The sequence below is a fragment of the Schistocerca gregaria genome, chromosome 4, assembly GCF_023897955.1.
Source record: "Schistocerca gregaria isolate iqSchGreg1 chromosome 4, iqSchGreg1.2, whole genome shotgun sequence".
Classification (NCBI taxonomy): Eukaryota; Metazoa; Arthropoda; class Insecta; order Orthoptera; family Acrididae; genus Schistocerca; species Schistocerca gregaria.
The window spans coordinates 520,421,291-520,440,776 of record NC_064923.1 but is presented as its reverse complement, the minus strand read 5'-3'; the positions used below and the strand labels follow the sequence as shown (position 1 = coordinate 520,440,776).

Genomic DNA, 19,486 nt, shown 5'->3' with positions numbered 1-19,486 from the left:
AAGATTGTTAATCTTCCTTCCAACCGTTTGAGGGTTTGCCCCTTACAGCTTGTCGGGTAACTGGTTCTATCTTCAGGGGAACATCCTTAGCCTTTGTAGATCCCTCTACTGACTGCAAAGCAGCAGTTGATGATTGGGGGCTCCTCTGCCTTTCTTCCAAGCCATTGGCCCTCATACGTACTGACTTTGGTCTGCCCCAGCTATTTGTTTTCCCTGGTACCCTCAATACCTGGAGAATATTCCCTTATCTGCCACTTGGGGAGGTGCCCGATGGGGGACCAGCAATCCCACATGGGGATGAGACGTTCTTCTGGTGCTAAATTTCATGTCTGTTCCAATACTCTGAGGGCCCTTCACTCTCTCCAACATTTGTACCCAGCAGATAAAGTAGTCCAGAATACCCAAGATGCCTTCCTCCAACTACAACAACTGAGACAGCAGGTGTCTTTCTGCTGCATACCAGGGTACATAGGTATTGCAGAGGAAAAACGAGCAGAACTAACAGCCAGGGAGCGTTTCGTGATCCTTAGCTATTTCAGTGTGCCATCCCCCTGCATGCGATTCACCTCACCATCAAGGTACAAAGTCACATGTTAGCGGGAAGACGGGTGGCTGGAACTGACAGATGACAAGCTCCATCTAGTAAAGCCCACCACACATCTGAGGTATACCTCCTTCCAGCCAAGTCGACAGAATAGATCCTCTTTAATTATCTTCACGTAGGCCACAGCCCTGTGATGCATGACTTCTTGCTCTGTCAACAGGGCCTGCCAATATGTGGTGCTTGTGACATAAGATGACTGTGTGCCACATTTTATTGGGCTGTGTTTTATTTTCCGACCAGTGGGCTACGGTGGATTTTCCAACACATCTGTCCTCTATTTTAAGTAACATTCAAATGAATGTAGTTCAAATTTGCAGTTTTGTGAATTGTTCAGCGTTTTTCCCAAGATTTTAACGAGATAGTTTTAACCTGTTAACAGGGTGACTGCCTCATCCAAGTTTTTGTAAGTGGGCAGCTAGTCACATATCCTTGTGCTTTCCTTTTAGCTCATCTGTGTTTTGTTTTCTCTGTTTTTAATTTCATGTGTAGCTACTTTCCCTCTTTCTGAGTTGTTTTAGTGCATTTGATATAGAGTGGTGTGAGATCATTTCGAGTGCAAGAGTGTGCAACAGTTTTAGAGATTATCTCCACATTCATTTGCTTTAATGAGTGTAAGGGTGCTGATGACCTCACTGTTGAGCATCCATGGTATCCAAACACACACACACACACACACACACACACACACACTTTGTCCATCTGAAGACTTCACTGCTTCATCATAGTTTTTTGGAGGGTTCCTCAGCGTCATCACCTTTGGTTGCCCAGGTTCATCTTGATAACATATTGGCCTTCTAATTGTTTCTGTAGTTCTCAAAATTGGATATCCATCTATACTTCCAGCTACCATTAAAGAGATGTCATTTGCATCTTCATTCACTTCAGCATGATAATGATGGTCCAATCATGTAATAATTTGTTCTGTAGTGCCTCTGTCATTCAGATTACAGATAGTCTCATGTGTAAAATTATCCATAGTAGAGATGTCAGTTAACTTGGTTACATCACTCTTCAGTGTTTGTTGGATTGTTTCATTATTGAATTTTACATCTCAGCTGACAGTAACTGAATCCCTGTCTGGAAGGTGTAAGTGATAGCCACAGCCATCACATCCAGATATATAACCTTCCAAAGATTGGCATCAACCTTCATCTGTTTCTGTGCTTCAGTCCAGATAAAGCATTCTGTCCCGAATACTTTCAGGTGGTCAGACTGACTCTTCTTTCTCAAAAATAATTTAGTTGGTGTTTTTCTTTTAACCCTTGTCGGCCCAGTTCAGTTACAAATATGAGTTGCAACAAGCACCACTTCATCTTACAATGCATTTGGAATATGCCTTGCTGACTGAAGCCACAAACATACTATTTCACAGATCATCCTGTTCTCACATTCAGCAACTCCATTTTGCCATTGTGTGTATGACACAGTCAGAGGATGTGCCCACCCAGTTGACTCAGCATGTTTTTTTACATCACAGTTATCAAACCCCTTGGCACCACCAGCTCACAGTTCTTTAATATCAGTTGAGCTTGTGTTTTCAACATCTCAGTATATATTGGTAACTGCTGTCTAACATATCTTTTGGTCTTAAAAGATATGTCACCCTAAAACCAGGAAAATTGCCCTTAAAAACAAAAAAAATACCAATAGCCAGCTAAATCCTTTCCTTCTGTTGGACCACAGACATCAGCGAAGATTAATTCTCCTAGGTTAGTTGATTTATCAACTTGGTTACCAAACCTAGTCGGTATAGTTTACCTAGCATACAATCTTCACAAAATTCACTATCGACCTTTATGTCAATGCCATGTGCTGTTGGAAATAATTGTACATGGCATTCACTCTGCTGCCCAAATCTTCCTGAAGAGTATCCATTGCTTCTTGTACATCAAAGACTTTTCTTGGTAAATCACTTTCACTGCCAAACGATAAAGCTCATTCTTGCTTTCAGACAGAGGAATAGCAGTTGGTATGGAGTCTGTGAAATAACCATATTTCACTATTATTATTGATACTTTGATCAGTATCATTTTCTCCAACCTTTATAACCGAGAAACAATTACAAACACCATCTGGACAGTACCACACATCTTGAAAATACTATGTAGTCCATGTTTTTCCATCAAAGGTTTCAACATCAGTATGGTCACCAAACACAGTATTCTTAGCACTGTCCACTTTCTTTTTTGTTTCAAAAGGATTGCTTGAAACAAACCAGTCTCTGCAGTTTGTTGCATGATGTGTAGTACCACTTGGCAGTTTGATACTTGATGTGTAGCACCGCTGTCAGTATACCATTCATCACACGCTGATAGATCGATATTTAAATGTAAGTTGACTAGCTTGGACAAAAGCTTTCTTGCATTTACTTCTGATGATATTTTCACAACTGATAACATTGAAGAATCACCACAGTAAGGGCAGTTACCACAGGAAAAATACTTCTCAATATCTTGTTTGCTTGAATTTTACCCTTTTTGTGTACTACAATTTTTTTATCTATTTTTTTCCTTCATAGATAGAATGATTTACCTGATTTTGATTTTAAAATCATTGCAGTTGCTACATTTGTTTCATATGTTACTTGTGTCTACAACATATAATTCAAACATCTTTTCTTCAATTTATGCCTGGTTTTGTCTTCTTGTGTAAGATCATACCAAGTCACGTAAATGTGTCAAATTCTGTTGACATTGTCTGAAGTAAATGTGCACACTAATCAGAAAGCTGTACTTAGTAATTCAACCAATATAGTCCAAGGACATAATTCTGACTGGAGAGAATTCATGCATGAGTTTCCCCAAGGTTCAATCTTAGGTCCACCGCTGTTCCCTATACATGTAAGTGATCTTCTGTCTAATACACAACAAGCAGAATTAGTTCTTCTTGCAGATGACACTAGTATTGCAATCGATCCGTGCTTACATAAAAAAAAGAAAAGGTAAATAAAGTTCTTAAAAGTGTAATTGACTGGTCTTCTGAGAGTGATCTCACCCTCATTTTTGAAAAGCCCCAAAATATTCAGTTCTGCCCATCTAGAGATATTCCATCAATGATAAGTGTAACACATGGTGAGGAAATAATAAATAGAGTGGAAACTTCGTAATTCTTAGGGGTCCATATTGACTTTAATTTAAAATGAAAAAAAAGAGAAAAAAAAAGAAACACATTTTGGAACTCCCATTTGCACTTAGAATCATTGCAAATCTTGGGGAGAGACAAATCAGTTAGCAGACATTTTGCATATTGTCATTCAGTAATGTCATGTGGAATAATGTTCTGCCATAATTCATATTTAAGGAAAAAAGTCTTCATTTTGCAAAAATATGCCTTGAGAATAATAAGTGGTTATTGTGGTGCTCACCCATCATCGGCTTGTAGACATCTGTTTAAGAGTGCGGCATTCTGCTTACTGCTTCACAGTATATTTATTTCTTCATGAAGTTTGCTGCAAATAATCTACTGCAGTTCGAATATATATGTATGTATGTATGTATGTATGAGGGTAATCCCAAAAGTAAGGTCTCCTATTTTTTTATAAGTACATAGGCCTGTTTATTTCTACAATGGTTTACATCAGTTTACAGCTTGAACAGTTAGGTATTTTTCAACATAATCACCATTTCTGTCAATGCATTTTTGTAGACGCTGTGACAGTTTTTGTAAGCCCTTGTCACACCAGCTCGCCGCCATGCTGTTCAGAATGTTATGAACCTCTTCTTTCACCTCGTTGTCAGAGCTGAATCACTTTACGGCCAAATGTTCTTTTAACCTAGGGAACAGGTCATAGTCACTTGGCGCCAAGTCGGGACCATAGGGTGGGTGGGTGATTATACTCCACTGAAACTGCTGCAGGAGAGCAATGGTTTGCTGAGCGATGTGTGGGCGAGTGTCGACATGGAGAATGTGTACGCCCTTGCTCAGCATTCCTCATCTCTGGTTCTGAATTGCCCGTTGGATTTTTTTCAGTGTCTCACAGTACCTCTCAGCGTTAATTGTGGTCCCAGCGATTCAGCTCTGACTATGAGGTGAAAGAAGAGGTTCATAACTTCCTGAACAGCATGGCGGCGAGCTGGTGTGACGTGGGAATACAAAACCTGCCACAGCATCAACAAAAATGCGTCAACAGAAATGGTGATTATGTTGAAAAATAGCTAAATGTTCAAGCTGTAAACTAATGTAAACCATTGTAGAAATAAACAGGTCTATGTACTTATAAAAAGTAGGAGACCTTACTTTTGGGATTACCCTCGTATATGTATGGGCCAATGAGGTAATAATTACATTACCAGAAGGAAGAATGACATTCATTATACCACATTAATGTTGTCTTTAGCACATAATGGGATGGACAATGCTGCAACAAAAATTTTTGTTCATTTATTCATTGATACAAAATGTCTGGAGACAGCAAAGTAAAATTTGATAACAAACTGTGAAAGTTTCTCCCTGGCAACTTCTTATGTTGTGTAGAATTATTTCTATTATTGTAATGTGTAAGAGGTGGTGGGTGGGAATTACTAACTCCTAGCCATTCCTATTCAGTATTATGAAACGTATGTTGGAACAACTCAATACTTTCTACAGACTGACTATCATAGATCTGGTGCAACTTCTCCCGTACATTTTTGGCAGTTTCTCATGTGCAACTCAAAGTAATGGCTTTGTATCTAGTGACAAAACAAGACTTTTTTTTTTTTTGCTTATGAATTTGCTTTTGTCCAAGTGGCTAATTTTGCACTATAACTTTCAACCTTTTGTTCTGGTTTGATCAAAATACCACTTACCACATAATAAACAGCATCACCTTTCAAAATAACCTTCATAAGAATACACCAGGTCACCCAGTTCTCTTCACCAACTATTTTTTCAATTTGTTTTTTTTTACTTCATTCATGATTTTCTTCTTATCCCCTCACATCAACTGGAGGACTTTTCCTCTTTTGTGTCTTCTTTTAAACTCACACATATGCCCCATGACTTCATAAGTTGTCAACAGTAATGCGTATAACATCAAAGGTGTCTGCTTGAATTCCTGCTTCCGTAGAACACTTTATTTAATTATATGTCTCAAGTATTCATCAAATTGAAGTTTAGCTGAACCATTCACATCTGCTATCATGTGAAGAATATGAAAGACCTAACAAATATACTGCTAAAACAAAAATTTATTCAGTGTTCTAAAATCGGCATGTTACTCTGAACAACATGTGCTCAACATCAACAACTGAGAACTACACAAAAAGAAACATTACATCTACATCTACATCCATACTCTGCAAGCCACCTGACGGTGTGTGGCGGAGGGTACGCTGAGTACCTCTATCGGTTCTCCCTTCTACACAGCAACACAGATACTGTTACAGATATGTAATAAAATATGAAATTTAAATTTATGCAATCTTCAACAGATGGGATCAAATTTTCTTCTCTCACAAAGGATGCCAATTTATTTGCTAAATTATAAGGGGCGTCCAAAAACAAACGAGCCAGAGGCATAATTACGGAAACCAGCACTTGTATGTTAGATGTATTGATCCTGGCTCTTGAGACACTTGTCTCACTGTAACACAAGGTGATGAATGGCTGTCTTATAAAATTTACGGGGCTGTGATGTTAACCAGCCTGCATGTACAGGTGGATGTCATCGTCTGTGGTGAACAGTTTGCCCCTCAGATTCTTTTTAAGGTGGACAAAAAATGGCCCCCTTCTGATTTACTTCTTGCAGCATGGGACAACAGTGAATACCTAGTGTTACTCGCAAACCTTGGCCACCATTTGCCAAGCAATCAAATCAAAATGACCAGGCAACCTCATTTGTGGGTTCATTCTGCTCCACGACAATGTAAAGCCTCATGCAGCCAACACTTTCACTGCACTCCTGCGGAAATTCAAATGGGAGGTTCTCGGCCACCCTCGATAGAGTCCGGACCTCTCTTCCTGGGATTACACCATTTTTGGTCTCCTCAAAAAGGCTGTGAGGGGCGAATGATTCACCTCAGATGACGACGTCCAGCTGCATGTGCAGAACTGGTTAACATAGCAGCCCTGGTCACAGTGAGACAACTGTCTCAACAGCCAGGGTCAATACTTTTAACATACAGGTACTGGTTTCTTTTTTGAACACCCCTTATATATTCCAAGGTGGACTTCACCCCCCCCTCCCCCCCCCAAATCACACACACACACACACACACACACACACTAATCCTTCTTGCCTCCAGGGTACCTGAAGAATCTAATGAATTATGAATTAAAGTTATGGTTCCAGGAAGTGTTTGAAGTTCTACAATTTCAGAAGTGCCTCATTTACAACTTCTTCAGAAAAAAAATGAAACTTGACTCTTGTAATGTTAACACTATGAAACTGAAAGTAATCTCATGCAAATATTGTAGTATTTGATTTCCTAGAGGTCTTTGTCAAATTTCTTTTCATACTAATCTTGTAACTGTCCATCTTCTGCCATTCTCACAGCTTTTTGTTGGCTATTGTCAAAGAATGACCACTCTGCACTGATGTTAACCCTGGTGTGCTTAAATTAGCAACCTCAAGACTATGCTAAAGAAGCGACATTAGCAGCTGTCCACTGCAATAGACAACTTCACCACAGTGTTGAAATCATTTTGTTGAAGGCATGGCTTTAGAGAATTATTTTTTTTTATTGGATTACAAATTCATTAGGAAAATAGATGTATTTTAGCATTTGAATGTAATTCTTAGCTGAATTCAGTCACAGTTTCTTGCATTTTGTGGACCACACTGACATCATGTTTCATGTTATTAGATGTAACATAGTCTTTCACTTCCTGTATTTTTTAATTTAAACTAATTACAAATAGGATGTACTGTGCAGCTGTGTCCAGTGGACTTCATCTTATGCAGGGAAAGAGAATTTTCACTTAAGGTTGTGATACTGAGGCAGCTTTTGTACTTGATAATTATTTAAGTGTTGTATAATATTTTGATCAAGATTTGGCTGTGTAACAATGTGAAACAAATTTTTCTAATTTAGTTGAAAGATATTCTGCAAAGTCAGCAATGTAAGCAGTACACATGATAATTTGTATTCTGCTAGTTGAAATCTATTGATTAAGGTCAGTGGTTCCTAGTCATTCAGTACAGTGTCAGGTTTTCAAATACAATAATTTTTGTGAGATCTGATCCTAATAACTTCTTTCAAATTGTAGTGGTACTGCATGAGTTAGTAAAATTATGTTCTATTGAATGGTAGCTTATGGACACATACTGAGTGTGTTCTGTTAGCACTTGATAGCCTAAAACTCCCAATTTGGGGACGAAGTGAGCCCAGTTTAGAAAAACTTACTTTAGTTTTTGGATTTCACTCTTAAAAGTTGAATAAAGTATGTGCAAATTGCCAAAATCAACCATTTTCTGTTACACTGCTTTTTTCTGTGATTCCAATATTTTTTGTACCTGATAAATCACTAGACTGCTCATCATTTTGGTGAAAAATTATTATTAAATCAGTCACTTCAAGTTTTATTTTCTGTCATCTATTCAGGCCTGTTTTGAGATATTTTGCCAAGATCCCTTCAGTGACACAGGAACAGCCTGCAGATGATTTTGTTTCTTCTTTTTACCTAGGTATAAATTTCTCCTTATGTTGTCAACTGACAAATCCAAATCCTATAAAGACATACAGCTGTAAATATTCCTGTCTGTGTTACTCTAGAATAATAGTTGAACTAAATACATTAGCTCTATTGTTACTGTTACTGTACAATTTATGCATTCTTTATGACTTTTAATATCATTCCATTGGCCCAAATGAGAGGGTATTTTCCGAGTTCCCATTCCCCCCATGCTTGCATTTGTTGAACTGCAAGTTGTTATCAATTTTCAGAGGATTGTATGTGCCCTATTTCAAATATAAAAAATAAATAATTAAATTACTGCTGTAAATAACATTGAATGTATGTGTTGCAAATATGGTCAAGCGTTCTGAATAATGTACTGTGGACATTAATAAAATGTCTATTGCTGTGCTATCATTGGCCTACTGTACAGCAGATTACTGTGCGCCAGTAAGAACAAGTATTACACATCCACGCACAGTTGATGTTAAACTAAATTAAGTAATGACAATAATTAGTGGCACTACTAAATCAACTACATTTTCACAGTTGGCCGTGTCATGTAATACTGTACAACCATCAATTAAACAAGAAGCAGTAACTGTAAGAGAGGCCCGGAAGTGTACTACTCACCAGAACTCACTTTTGTATAAAAAGTTACAGAACATACCTGCAACAGACTTAAATCCAGAAAATGTCCCTGGCCAGTGCAAGATGCGCCTCTTGTATAAGATGTGTGCCAAGAGAGGAAAGATTTTTGGCAGAAATTTTGTCCACCAGATTCTCAACTTATTGCTGCTTCTCCTAAACGTACGTATGGATTTGCTCTTCCCATGAAACTACAGGCATCTTTGAATGGATCCAGTATAGGGCAAGGAAAGTATTGTGCCTATTTGTGTAAATGGAGGTTCAAAAAAATGCTCCAACATGTGACTGTGGCGTTATCGTACAAACTAAATAGAACCTGACTGAAGACTGTTTGCTAGGGAAATTTCCTGGTGGACACAATTAATTACATTTGTTGACACCAAGATCTACGGATTCGTTAAGAGACCGAGATATTCAGCTAGACTTTTTGTTTGTTGAGATTATGTATAGTAAACCATTTGTATAATATAAAGTCTATTTATGAGAATGTAAACTGAGCAAGTAAGCCAATCAATGATGATGATGATGATGATGATGAGCCCTAGAAATTTCAGTGGTTTGTTTTAGGTTCTCAAGAAAAAATAAAAATGTTATTTGCTACAAAAACAAAAATGTTAAAATGTCAAACAATTGAACACCCCATTGATTTCATTTTTCCAAGTGAAAGAAAAGCAATTTTAAGAATTACCTCATTCCCTTTCTGTAATATTTGACATAATGGCTAGCCATGATTTTTGCAAAGTAAAATACAGAAATATAAGTATACAATTTTTCCCTGTTTTGATGGTTTTACTAAATAGGAAGACTCTTGAAGATAGGTGTGAACTATCCTGAGAAAGTCTATTAACAAAGATTCAAGAACCACCTTTAAATGATTACTCTAGAAATATACTACAACCCGCTACGTATTATTCATAAATAGATTGTGATGATAAGGTTACAGTAATTACTGCATGCACAGACACATCCAGTCAATCTTTCTTCCCGCACTCTGTACATGAATGGAACAGGAAGAAACTTTAATAATAATAGTAGTAGTAGTAGTAGTAGTAGTAGTAGTAGTAGTAGTAATAATAATAATAATAATATAGTCAATATCAGATGATTCATTACATGAGTATAAAAACAGTTACAATTCTTGATACATAGCATAACAATACATTTTTCTGAATATGCTATTGAATTACAAATAAGATGGTGCTTGATTCTGTTCACATATTTTTTCAAAGCGTTTCTTATATTGCATTTAAATATGGTATTCTTCTAATGTGTAAAATGGATTATGTAACAGAAATTTCTTTAACTGAAATCTTAGCTTGATTTTGGGTAGGGTCATAACTTTACTAGGCAGTGCATTGGCTAACTTTAAACCTGCATATTGTCGACCCTTTTTATAGAGCGCTGTTCTGTGGCTGCTAATGTAAAAATTTTTATATGTCTGGTACTTTACTGATACAAATTACAACAAATGTTGGGCTGCAGTATTTTAACAAGTAATATAGCTTTTAGAATGTACACCAGTTTTTGGAAACAAACCATGGCACGATTCCTTATATTTTGCTCCACAGATGATTCTTATAGCTCTTTTTTTGAAGTAGCAATAGCTTATTCAGATTTTCTTTGGTTGTTTCTCCCCAAATTTCTATTCCGTAATTCAAGTGAGAGGAAAATCAGAGCATGGTACGCTGTCTTTTGAACAACTGTGTCTTTGAAGAACTTGCTAACCGTGTCAATTGCAAATATGTTCTTAGACAACTTACATGGCAGAGTGTCAACTTGTATGTGCTGTTTTAGATTGCTCTGAATTGTTCAACCGAGGAATTTTACTTTAAACTCAGGTTTTACTAATTCATTGGCAATGTATAGTTTAATTTCATCATTAGAACCACTGCTGTTAAGCCCCACGAGACCTGTTTTACTACTGCTTACCTGTAAGTGGCTCTTTTTAAAGTACTGAACAATTTCGTTTGTCATGTTATTACAGTGGGTCTCTAGTTCATTAAATGATTCCGTTTCACACACAATGGATGTATCATCCACCTAAAGATCTATTTTGGAACTCTGAGTGCAATATCTTATCACGTGTGCATAAATCAAAAACAGAAGAGGACCCAGTACTGAGCCCAGGGGCACTCCGTATTTTATGTTAGTGATTTTGGATTTGTGAACATCCCTTTCAGTTTTAAGCAGTAAAAACTGTTTTTGTGTGCTCATGTAAGTTTCTATTAGGTCATGAGCAGTGCCTGTGATGCCAATGTTCCATAGCTTTTCTAATAGGATAGTGGTGTTCACACATTCGAAAGCTTTCTCAAGGTCGAGGTGTATACCGGCAATATGTTGCTTGTTCTCAATGCCACTTACTATCTCTTCAATTAACTGAGCATCTGTTGTGCTTGTTGATTTACATTTTAAGAAACCATTTTGATTTTCAAACATCAGATTGTGCATCTGGAGAAAGTTTGTAATTCTGCTGTATATGACTTTTTCCAACTGTTCTGGAAAAAAAAGGAAGTGTTGAGATTTGTCTGTAGTTTTGAATCTTGAGTTCTACTTTTTTAAAGATGAGCTATTTTTAGTCTGTCTGAGAAGGTACCTGATTCTGTTACGTTATTTACTGCCATAGGTAGAGGTACAGAGACATTTTGTTGCACACTTTTAATACATCAGTAGGGCCTACTGAGGCCATCATGCCCTGCAGAATTGGAAGATTTTAGAGAGCTAATGATGTTAACTATTTCTTTGCAGTTTGTGGGGGCTAGATAAATGCCATACTCAGATGGATTGCCTTGAAAATTGTACTTCAGGTTATTATGTTTGTCATTGATAGCTTCTCTTACTGAAGAAAAAGTTTATTGAATATATTATCAATGGTTAAGTTGACCTTTTTCTACAATCCCATTGTGGTCAATAATAAAGTCCTTACAGGATTTTGTAGGGAAGCAGCATACTCACGCCTTATAAAATTCTCATCAGTCTTTCCATTGTGTGCCAGCCTAGTCCGCTGTAACTAACTCTGATGTCATAAATATTCAATGCTTTAAAATGAAGTAAATAACCTGAAACGTTTCTAGCATGTCAGGAGTAATACAAAATCAATATGTGTTAGATATCAGTTCAATAACTTAAACTATTTTCGAAATTTGGATGTTTCTCTGTAAAAATATTGGTGCAACAGAAAAGAGCTAGAAACTTAAAAATTTATATTTAGATTCCTTTTGCATAATAATTTAGTAGAAACCGTATTCTGGATCTCATAAATTAAAATTTTAGTTGAAATTCATGATTTTCTGGTTTTTGTCTTAGAAATTAAGGAAGCAAGATAGATTAAGTAGGTGAATAAATAAAGCTAGGATGTTTAAATTTAAGTAGAAGGGAGATCCGCTATAATCGTAAAGATGTGAAAAGTTTCAACTGAATAACTATAAAACTATAGCGATAGCGTGTCTCCAAAGAGCAAGTTCAGAGCTTGTCTACTGTGTGTAGTGTAATTAAATTAATTCTCACACCCAAAATATTCGACTTAGCCACATCAGACTTTTATTATGTTTACTTACTTGTGTGCTGATTGCACAATTAAATTGAAAGCTTCATCGGCCGTCAGCAAAGGGCACAATGATTTATTTTATGTCTTAAAGTGGTGCATTACTAGCCCAGCGGCTAGTCGGGAGAGCAGGCATTCCCTTAGCCGTCCGCACCACGGCTTTATATGTAAGAACGCTGTGCGAGAAAGGCAGGCCCCAGTTCTCTCCAGACACTGATTAGCGCACCACCTGTGCCAGGATTCGAGTCGCGTCGGTATCGTAGATATAAACAGCCTCGGATGCAGTAATAAGGTACTCTGGATACGCATAACCATGAAATCATTTTCGAGTGAAGTATTAATTTTGGGATGTTGTTAATGATCTATCTTTAGTTTGCGTATGTCGTATTTTCACGTGCCGCCGCAGGACAGACATTCTACCATTATTAGTGTGGCGTTTGATGAACATTATCATCAAATTATGGCGTGCATTAACTTAAACATTTAATTTGAACAGTTATAGTTGTATCAGCGCATTAGACTCTGAACTGCTCTGGCAGTTGAATTGTGTGGATTCTTTTTGGTCTGTGACTTTCAGAATATAGTGAAAATTTTAGCGAGAATGGTTTTTGATTATGAATCCCAGACAATCTCCTGATTCCTCAGAGCTATAAGCTGTAGCTGTAAATGTATTTCTCAGATGAAGTGAGCACTAGGAATTCTAATTACAGGCTTCACGTTTTGCTAATCACTTTCTGGTTGCCAATATCGTAGTTAGAGAGCCAGTGTTGAGAACGACAAACAGCATTAAATAAATAATAGAAACATTAACAATTATTCCACCCGCTGCTGCACAATTTGTCTATTCTTGTTCTAAAATTGTTTATCACTCCCCAGACACCAGTAGTAAGACTGTGTGAAACCTGAAGCTTGTTTGCAACGTAGTTGCTCCTGGTCTGCATTAATAAATCTTTAAAGTATTCTTCACATGTTTTGAAGACCTCCTTTAGCTTGACATTTTGTCTATTGTTCAACACTGCACTGTGGAATAATTTTTCCTTGCTTCAATGACATTATTTATCTAGATACTTTCATTTATATTTTTAGTTTGTTTAACCTTTGTGGCTACAACTGGACATGTGGCATCAAAACAGTGGTAGAAGTCAGCGGCAAAGCGATCATAGGAAAAGCTATCATTCTCAAACCTTGGTATGTGTGCTAACATGCAGTTCAGTCTGTTGACATTATCATTATACATAATTCTTTTGCTTACATGAAGTTTTTAGTGACAAAGGATATCTCACTTGCCTTCAATTGAAGCTGTACAGTATGGTGATCAGAGATAGCTAGTTTTAGAACATATGTACTAAATGAAAGATGGGTCATGCTTGTTATTATATTATCTAGAGATGTTTTGCTGTTGCCAGTCTCTTCGGTTGGCTCATGGATAAGTGGGGCGAAACTGCATTTGTCGAATAGGAGGTGTAGCTTTTTGGTGGTGGCATCATTGGTTAATAAGTCTATATTTATATCACCTGTTATTGTATTTACATGGCCATTTAACCCAGAAAGTGTACTGTCTACATATATCGGTAAATCAAATAAATTTTTGAAAAATATATTCATACATGCCCCAGGTGGCCTATACACACCTATAACTGCTATATTTTCTCTACCCTATTTTAGATTTATTGCAGCATACTCTGTGATTCCTTCTAAGCAATATGCACTTACATCAATAACACTGAAATTACTTGCTTTAACCGTGAAGTTTGCTACAGCACCTCCAGACTTGTTTTTTGTACTAAAGGCAGAAGGAAACTTCATGGAGACTGGTTGACTAATGCTAATTAAGTATTCAGTGTACCAGTGTTCAGTTATGACTAAAATATCAGGTTTATCAAGACAGGTAATAATATCCAGATCATTATGCTTGTTTTTAAGACTACCAAAATTCTGGTGTATGATGTTAAATCTGAGTTTCTCCCGCTGGACTGTATAGGATGACATAGGGCTACCAAGCTCTCGAGCAGGCTATACAAGTTTTCCAAGCTTGCCTGTAATGGCCATTTTTGTGGCAGAGTCTGATTTGATGGGTTGAGCCATTCCATGGTAGTGCACTTATTTACACTGCTTTGTGGATAATTTCTTCTAATTTCCTTGATAGTTGTCATTTCAGCCATTGACCTATACTTCTGTTCTCCAGCCCTAGTAGTCTCTGTTCAGAGGGAAGTCATTGATGACCTTCATTCCAGTGACCACTGGCCACTTTGTATTCACCTACTGTTTGGAGGATTGCTTCAACAGAACCCGTCGAAATGGATGGTCAGCAGGATGCTAACTGGACGCTGTTCAGCCATCTGGCTGTGTTTAAACATGGTGACAGCATTGAGCAATGGGTGTACCACATTACACAAGTGATCCATCATGCTGTTGACTTATCCACTCCAAAGTCTTCAGGTTATCTTAGGAGGTGACCTGTACCTTGGTGGACTGATGAGTACATTCAGCAATGTGGGACAGTCATGCGTCCTTTCGACAGTGTAAATGCCGCCCAACAGCAGATAACCTCGCAGCCTTTTGAGACGCAAGAGCCAAGGCTTGATGCGTAGTTAAGGAGAGCAGGGTAAGATCATAGCATGCCTTCCTGGACTCCATCAACTGTTCCACTTGTTCTACAAAAAATGGGAAGCCATAAGATAAACACAATCATTTACCAATAGTGCTAAAACAGGGATGTCTCTAGACAACACCTGGAGACATAGCTCAGACAATGGCAGAGCATTATACAGTAACTAGAGCCGATCCCAGCCAGGATCTGGTGTTTCGCCACTACTGTGTGACTGCAGAGAGGGGTAAGTTGTACTTCAGATCACACATTTCTCAATCTTACATCTGCCCTTTCTCCATGTGGGAGCTGAAATCAGCATTGTCTAATACTCGTGATACTGCACCTTGTTACGATCAATCTGGTACTGCAAGCTTCAAGGTCTGCCAGCAGTTTCAAAGGGATTCTTCCTCACATGTTTTAATCTTGTTTGGCAGACAGGCCACTTTCCCAACTCATGGAGAGAGACAGTACTGATACATCTCCTCAAGCCAGGAAAGGATTGCACATGTACCAGTAGTTATCTAAGCATCGCCTTAATGAGTTCTGTATGAAAGACCCTGGAGCAAAGAGTTAACTGTCACCTGATCTGGTTGTTAGAGGCCAGGCGGCTCCTTGGCCATTCTCAATGTGGATTCCAGAGAGTTGGTTCCACTGTTGACAACCTGACCCTATTAGAGGCGGCTATTCAGCAGGCTTTCCTACATAAACATCACTACCTCACAGTATTCTTTGATATCAGCAAGGCATACAACACTATTTGGAGACAGTATTCTTGAGCAACTCTATCAATGGGGCTTTCTTAGCCACTTCCCCATTTTCATACAGGCCTTCTTGTCTAAATGCTTTTTAGGGCCCAAGTTGGTGACGTGCTGTTAGATCGTTTTGAGCAGAAGGAAGGTTTTCCTCAGGGCAGTGTTTTAAGTGTTACCCTCTGTGCCGTAGCCATAAATGACATCATCATTATGTTAAGGAGTCGTAAATGCCATGTTACTCTTTTTTGTACAGTTATCAGCATCAACAAATAACTCTCATTTCCCTTCACAGATGCAACACTAATGAATGCCAAGACCATAGGAGAGGAAACATTCTCTACATCTACAGTACATGTGTACTTCACAAGCCACCATATGGTGCATGGTGGATAGTACCTTGAACCATTGCAAATCATTCCCTTTCCTGTTCCACTTGCTAAGGAAGTGAGGTGAAAACAACTGTCTATGTTAGGCTGCTCTAGAGTCAGGAAAACACTGTTTTATTTTATGGCAAATGTTAATGTTATTTTTTGCCAATTTTGGTATTAGTTCCTGTATGCTTATTTTTGAAGTACCATACATCCCTTATGTTTGTTTTAGTTCATTGTTGCCCACTGTGGTGTTGAACATGAAAACATACCCATTCAATTAAGTTATATTTATTGGTATCACAGACCACATTTACTTTCACTATTAAAAAAGAAATATTTTATATTAAACCCATTAAATCTGATCAGTTCGAGGAAGTTATTACTTTTTAACCACATGCTATTGAAAGTAGCTCCAAAGTTTTCTTCTGAGATACTATGTTGTCCATCCATCAACATTTCAATATAGTGTGAAAATAGCCACTCAGAGTCTCAAATAAAACATGGAAAAAAGGAAAAAAAACCAACTTCAACACCACACCAGACATTTTCCAGTGTCCAACTATCCTACTGGCATGGAAAGTTGCTTTTTCATTAAATTATGAAGGGTTTGTTTCCCTTTAGAATATATTACAGATTTGCCATTCTAGGTACACTCGACAGATTTTTTTGCCATGTTTTCATTAATAAAATTCATTACCATTTCCTGGGTGAAAGAACAACTTAGAGCTGTGAACGCATGTTGCATGAATCTGTGGACATAAGAATTTGTTAGCCTAATATGAAGGTTAAAACCAATATTTTTCAGTGTTTCCTTCACATCTCCTTGAAGTATGATACTGAGTGAAGCAGAAGAAATGAATTAAAATTTGTGTTGTGGTGGTGTAATGGTTATCATTTTTGCCTAGCAAGCGTCCCGGCCGCAGCATACATTTTAATTCATTCCTTCTGCTTCGATCACTATCGTAGATAAAGAAGAGACTTAAATGTCTCAGGGAAACATTTAATCATAAGATCTATAAGATCACCTATGGTACAGGACTTTCCCGTTATTTCCAATGTTGGGGTACTATTCCAGTACCGGAGAGCCCTGGCAGTAGTGACAATGTAAAGGAAAATAAGCTGAAGACATGAATTGAATTTTGTGCTGGGGAGGGCACTCAGCTTGGGTAGTTTGTGCAGCAATGTTGACCATTGTGTTGTGGTGGTGTAATGGTTAGCATTTCTGCCTAACAACAAGAGGACCCAAGTTTGAGTCCAGGCTCCAGCACAAATTTTAATTCATTTCTTCTGCTTCGATCATTAGTGTAAATAAAGAACAGACTGAAGTGTCTCAGGGAAACAATTAATTATAAGATCTTAAGATCTCCTTGCAGTATTTGTCCCTTCGTATTTCACAAAAGCTTGTTGGTTTAATCACCACAAATTCATTTTCCCACAATAATGCAGTAATCTTCTTGTTTAATTTGAAATGCAGACATCATCAGATTTCCCAATGTTACTGTGCAATAAATCATGCCGTAAATGTGCAGTTTTTGTAAATTCTTTATGGCAGAATATCTAAGAAACTGCACAATTTTATAGTAGGCCAGTACAGATGTGGAAATCAACTACTAAACTTAAATCTACATGGCACCTTTGCATCATAGTGCAGGACACCTGACAACAGTCAAATGTATTTCCGAGAGGAGGGGGGGGGGGGGGGGAAGTTGAATGTTTGTTCCAGTATTTATTCAACACTATATTTACAATTTTGTGAATGAAGTTTGTGGTGACAGCATTATTTATTGTGCAAGCTGGGGCCTAGGTTAGATTGAAATGTTATCAGATGCAATGTTGATTTATGTGGTTGCACAACTAAAGTGCCATACTTGTTGTTCTTCATACTTGCCTACTACAAGATTACAAGTTTAATTGATTTACTGCATTAAAAATTCCTCAAAAATGTATTCTTTTCTGTACGATAGGTTGTGCAAAAGAGTCGGGCATTGTCATGTTGACAGTGAAGATGGTTACTGGAATGTAAATGATTGGAAATATGATATTTTCATTTGTAATACCCTCAAGAGCTGTAGTTCTTTATGCTGATTATCAGTTTTCATTACACACAATCCTAGAGTCGAGAAAAAAATCAAAATTTTATTTCAGCGTTCGATAACTATTAGTTACGAATATCACATATGCTTGCCCTCAGCGGGCACTGCTGTAAGCTACCCTCCAAGCAGCACTCTTGTGTGCATTCTGCACCCTTGACTACCCCTGCCCACACACACTTGCCCGTGCAGGACAGCTGCCCGACTGCTGTTTGCCCACCTGTGCACATAGATGCCTGGCAGCCAGCTAGAACCAAGTGGTCTACATGCTTCTGTGTGAGCACTGATTTCTCTTGTCTTTGCGTCCTTGAGCAAGATGTATATTGCTGGCAGTGGAATCATCCTGCAGTCAGTCACAAATGCCAGGTTTTGTGTGTGTGTGTGTGTGTGTGTGTGTGTGTGTGTGTGTGTGTGTATTTAGAGTTACGGGCACTCAACACCAAAGTTATCAGTGCCCTTAGACATATTACAGGAAACAAATGTGGAAGTGAGAAGGAAACCTTTAAAATGACATTCATTCACCCACTCCCAGCCAACTCATGCAGACTCATGTAATCACTCTGTCTCACAGGACATGACGTGGTGGAGAAGGGTGAAAGGTGCTATGTGTGGAACAAAAAAAAGTATAGTCACAGAAGAGTTAAAAGAAAGACACCTGTTGTTTCAACGTCACTTAAGACAGAGAGCTGAAAAGCCCACAAATTGGCAGCTGCCTTCTGGTCTGAAAATAAAACACATTGAGTAAAATGTGGCACACAATGATTTGTACATGTCAAGCACTGCACATCAATGGATCCTCTCACCAGAGCCAGTAGCCATGCGTCATAGGGCTGTGGCCTGTGTGGAGACAAGTACGTATTTACTCGAATCAAAGCCACACTTTTTTTCCGGTTTTTGCAATCCAAAAAACCGCCTGCGGCTTAGAATCGAGTGCAAAGCAAGCGGAAGTTCTGAAAAATGTTGGTAGGTGCCGCCACAACTAACTTCTGCCGTCGAATATATGTAGCGTTACACAGGCATGCATTGTAGGCACAAAGATAAATACTGGGGCCAAAACCTGCGTCAGTAAATAAATTTAAAAATAGGTGGAAGACGAGCTTTTCTTTCTCCACCCCGAGTTTCAACCACTACGTTTTCATACATTATCCAACAAAGTAAATACTAATTCCGTATTGTTCATCTTCGAATGTGGCAGAATTTCAATGTTCTACAAAAATGTGACTGGCAAGACTGTTTGGAATGTTTGTCAATATGGCCAAATCTACGTTCTGAATTTTTTCCTACCTGTGAGAAG

At 38.0% G+C, this 19,486-nt stretch overlaps 1 protein-coding gene across 2 annotated transcripts in view; it reads left to right on the top strand.

The window, feature by feature from the left end:
- LOC126268237 (DNA-directed RNA polymerases I and III subunit RPAC1) overlaps window positions 1-19,486 on the top strand; it is a 188,190-nt gene that overhangs the window by 16,156 nt on the left and 152,548 nt on the right. The window contains exon 2 of one of the 2 annotated variants that reach the window (XM_049973890.1): window positions 8,750-9,010. The exons of the other annotated variant lie outside the window; for it this stretch is intronic. Coding sequence (XP_049829847.1) covers window positions 8,750-9,010 — 261 coding nt within the window. The remainder of the gene's footprint in view (window positions 1-8,749; window positions 9,011-19,486) is intronic. 2 annotated transcript variants of the gene reach the window in all.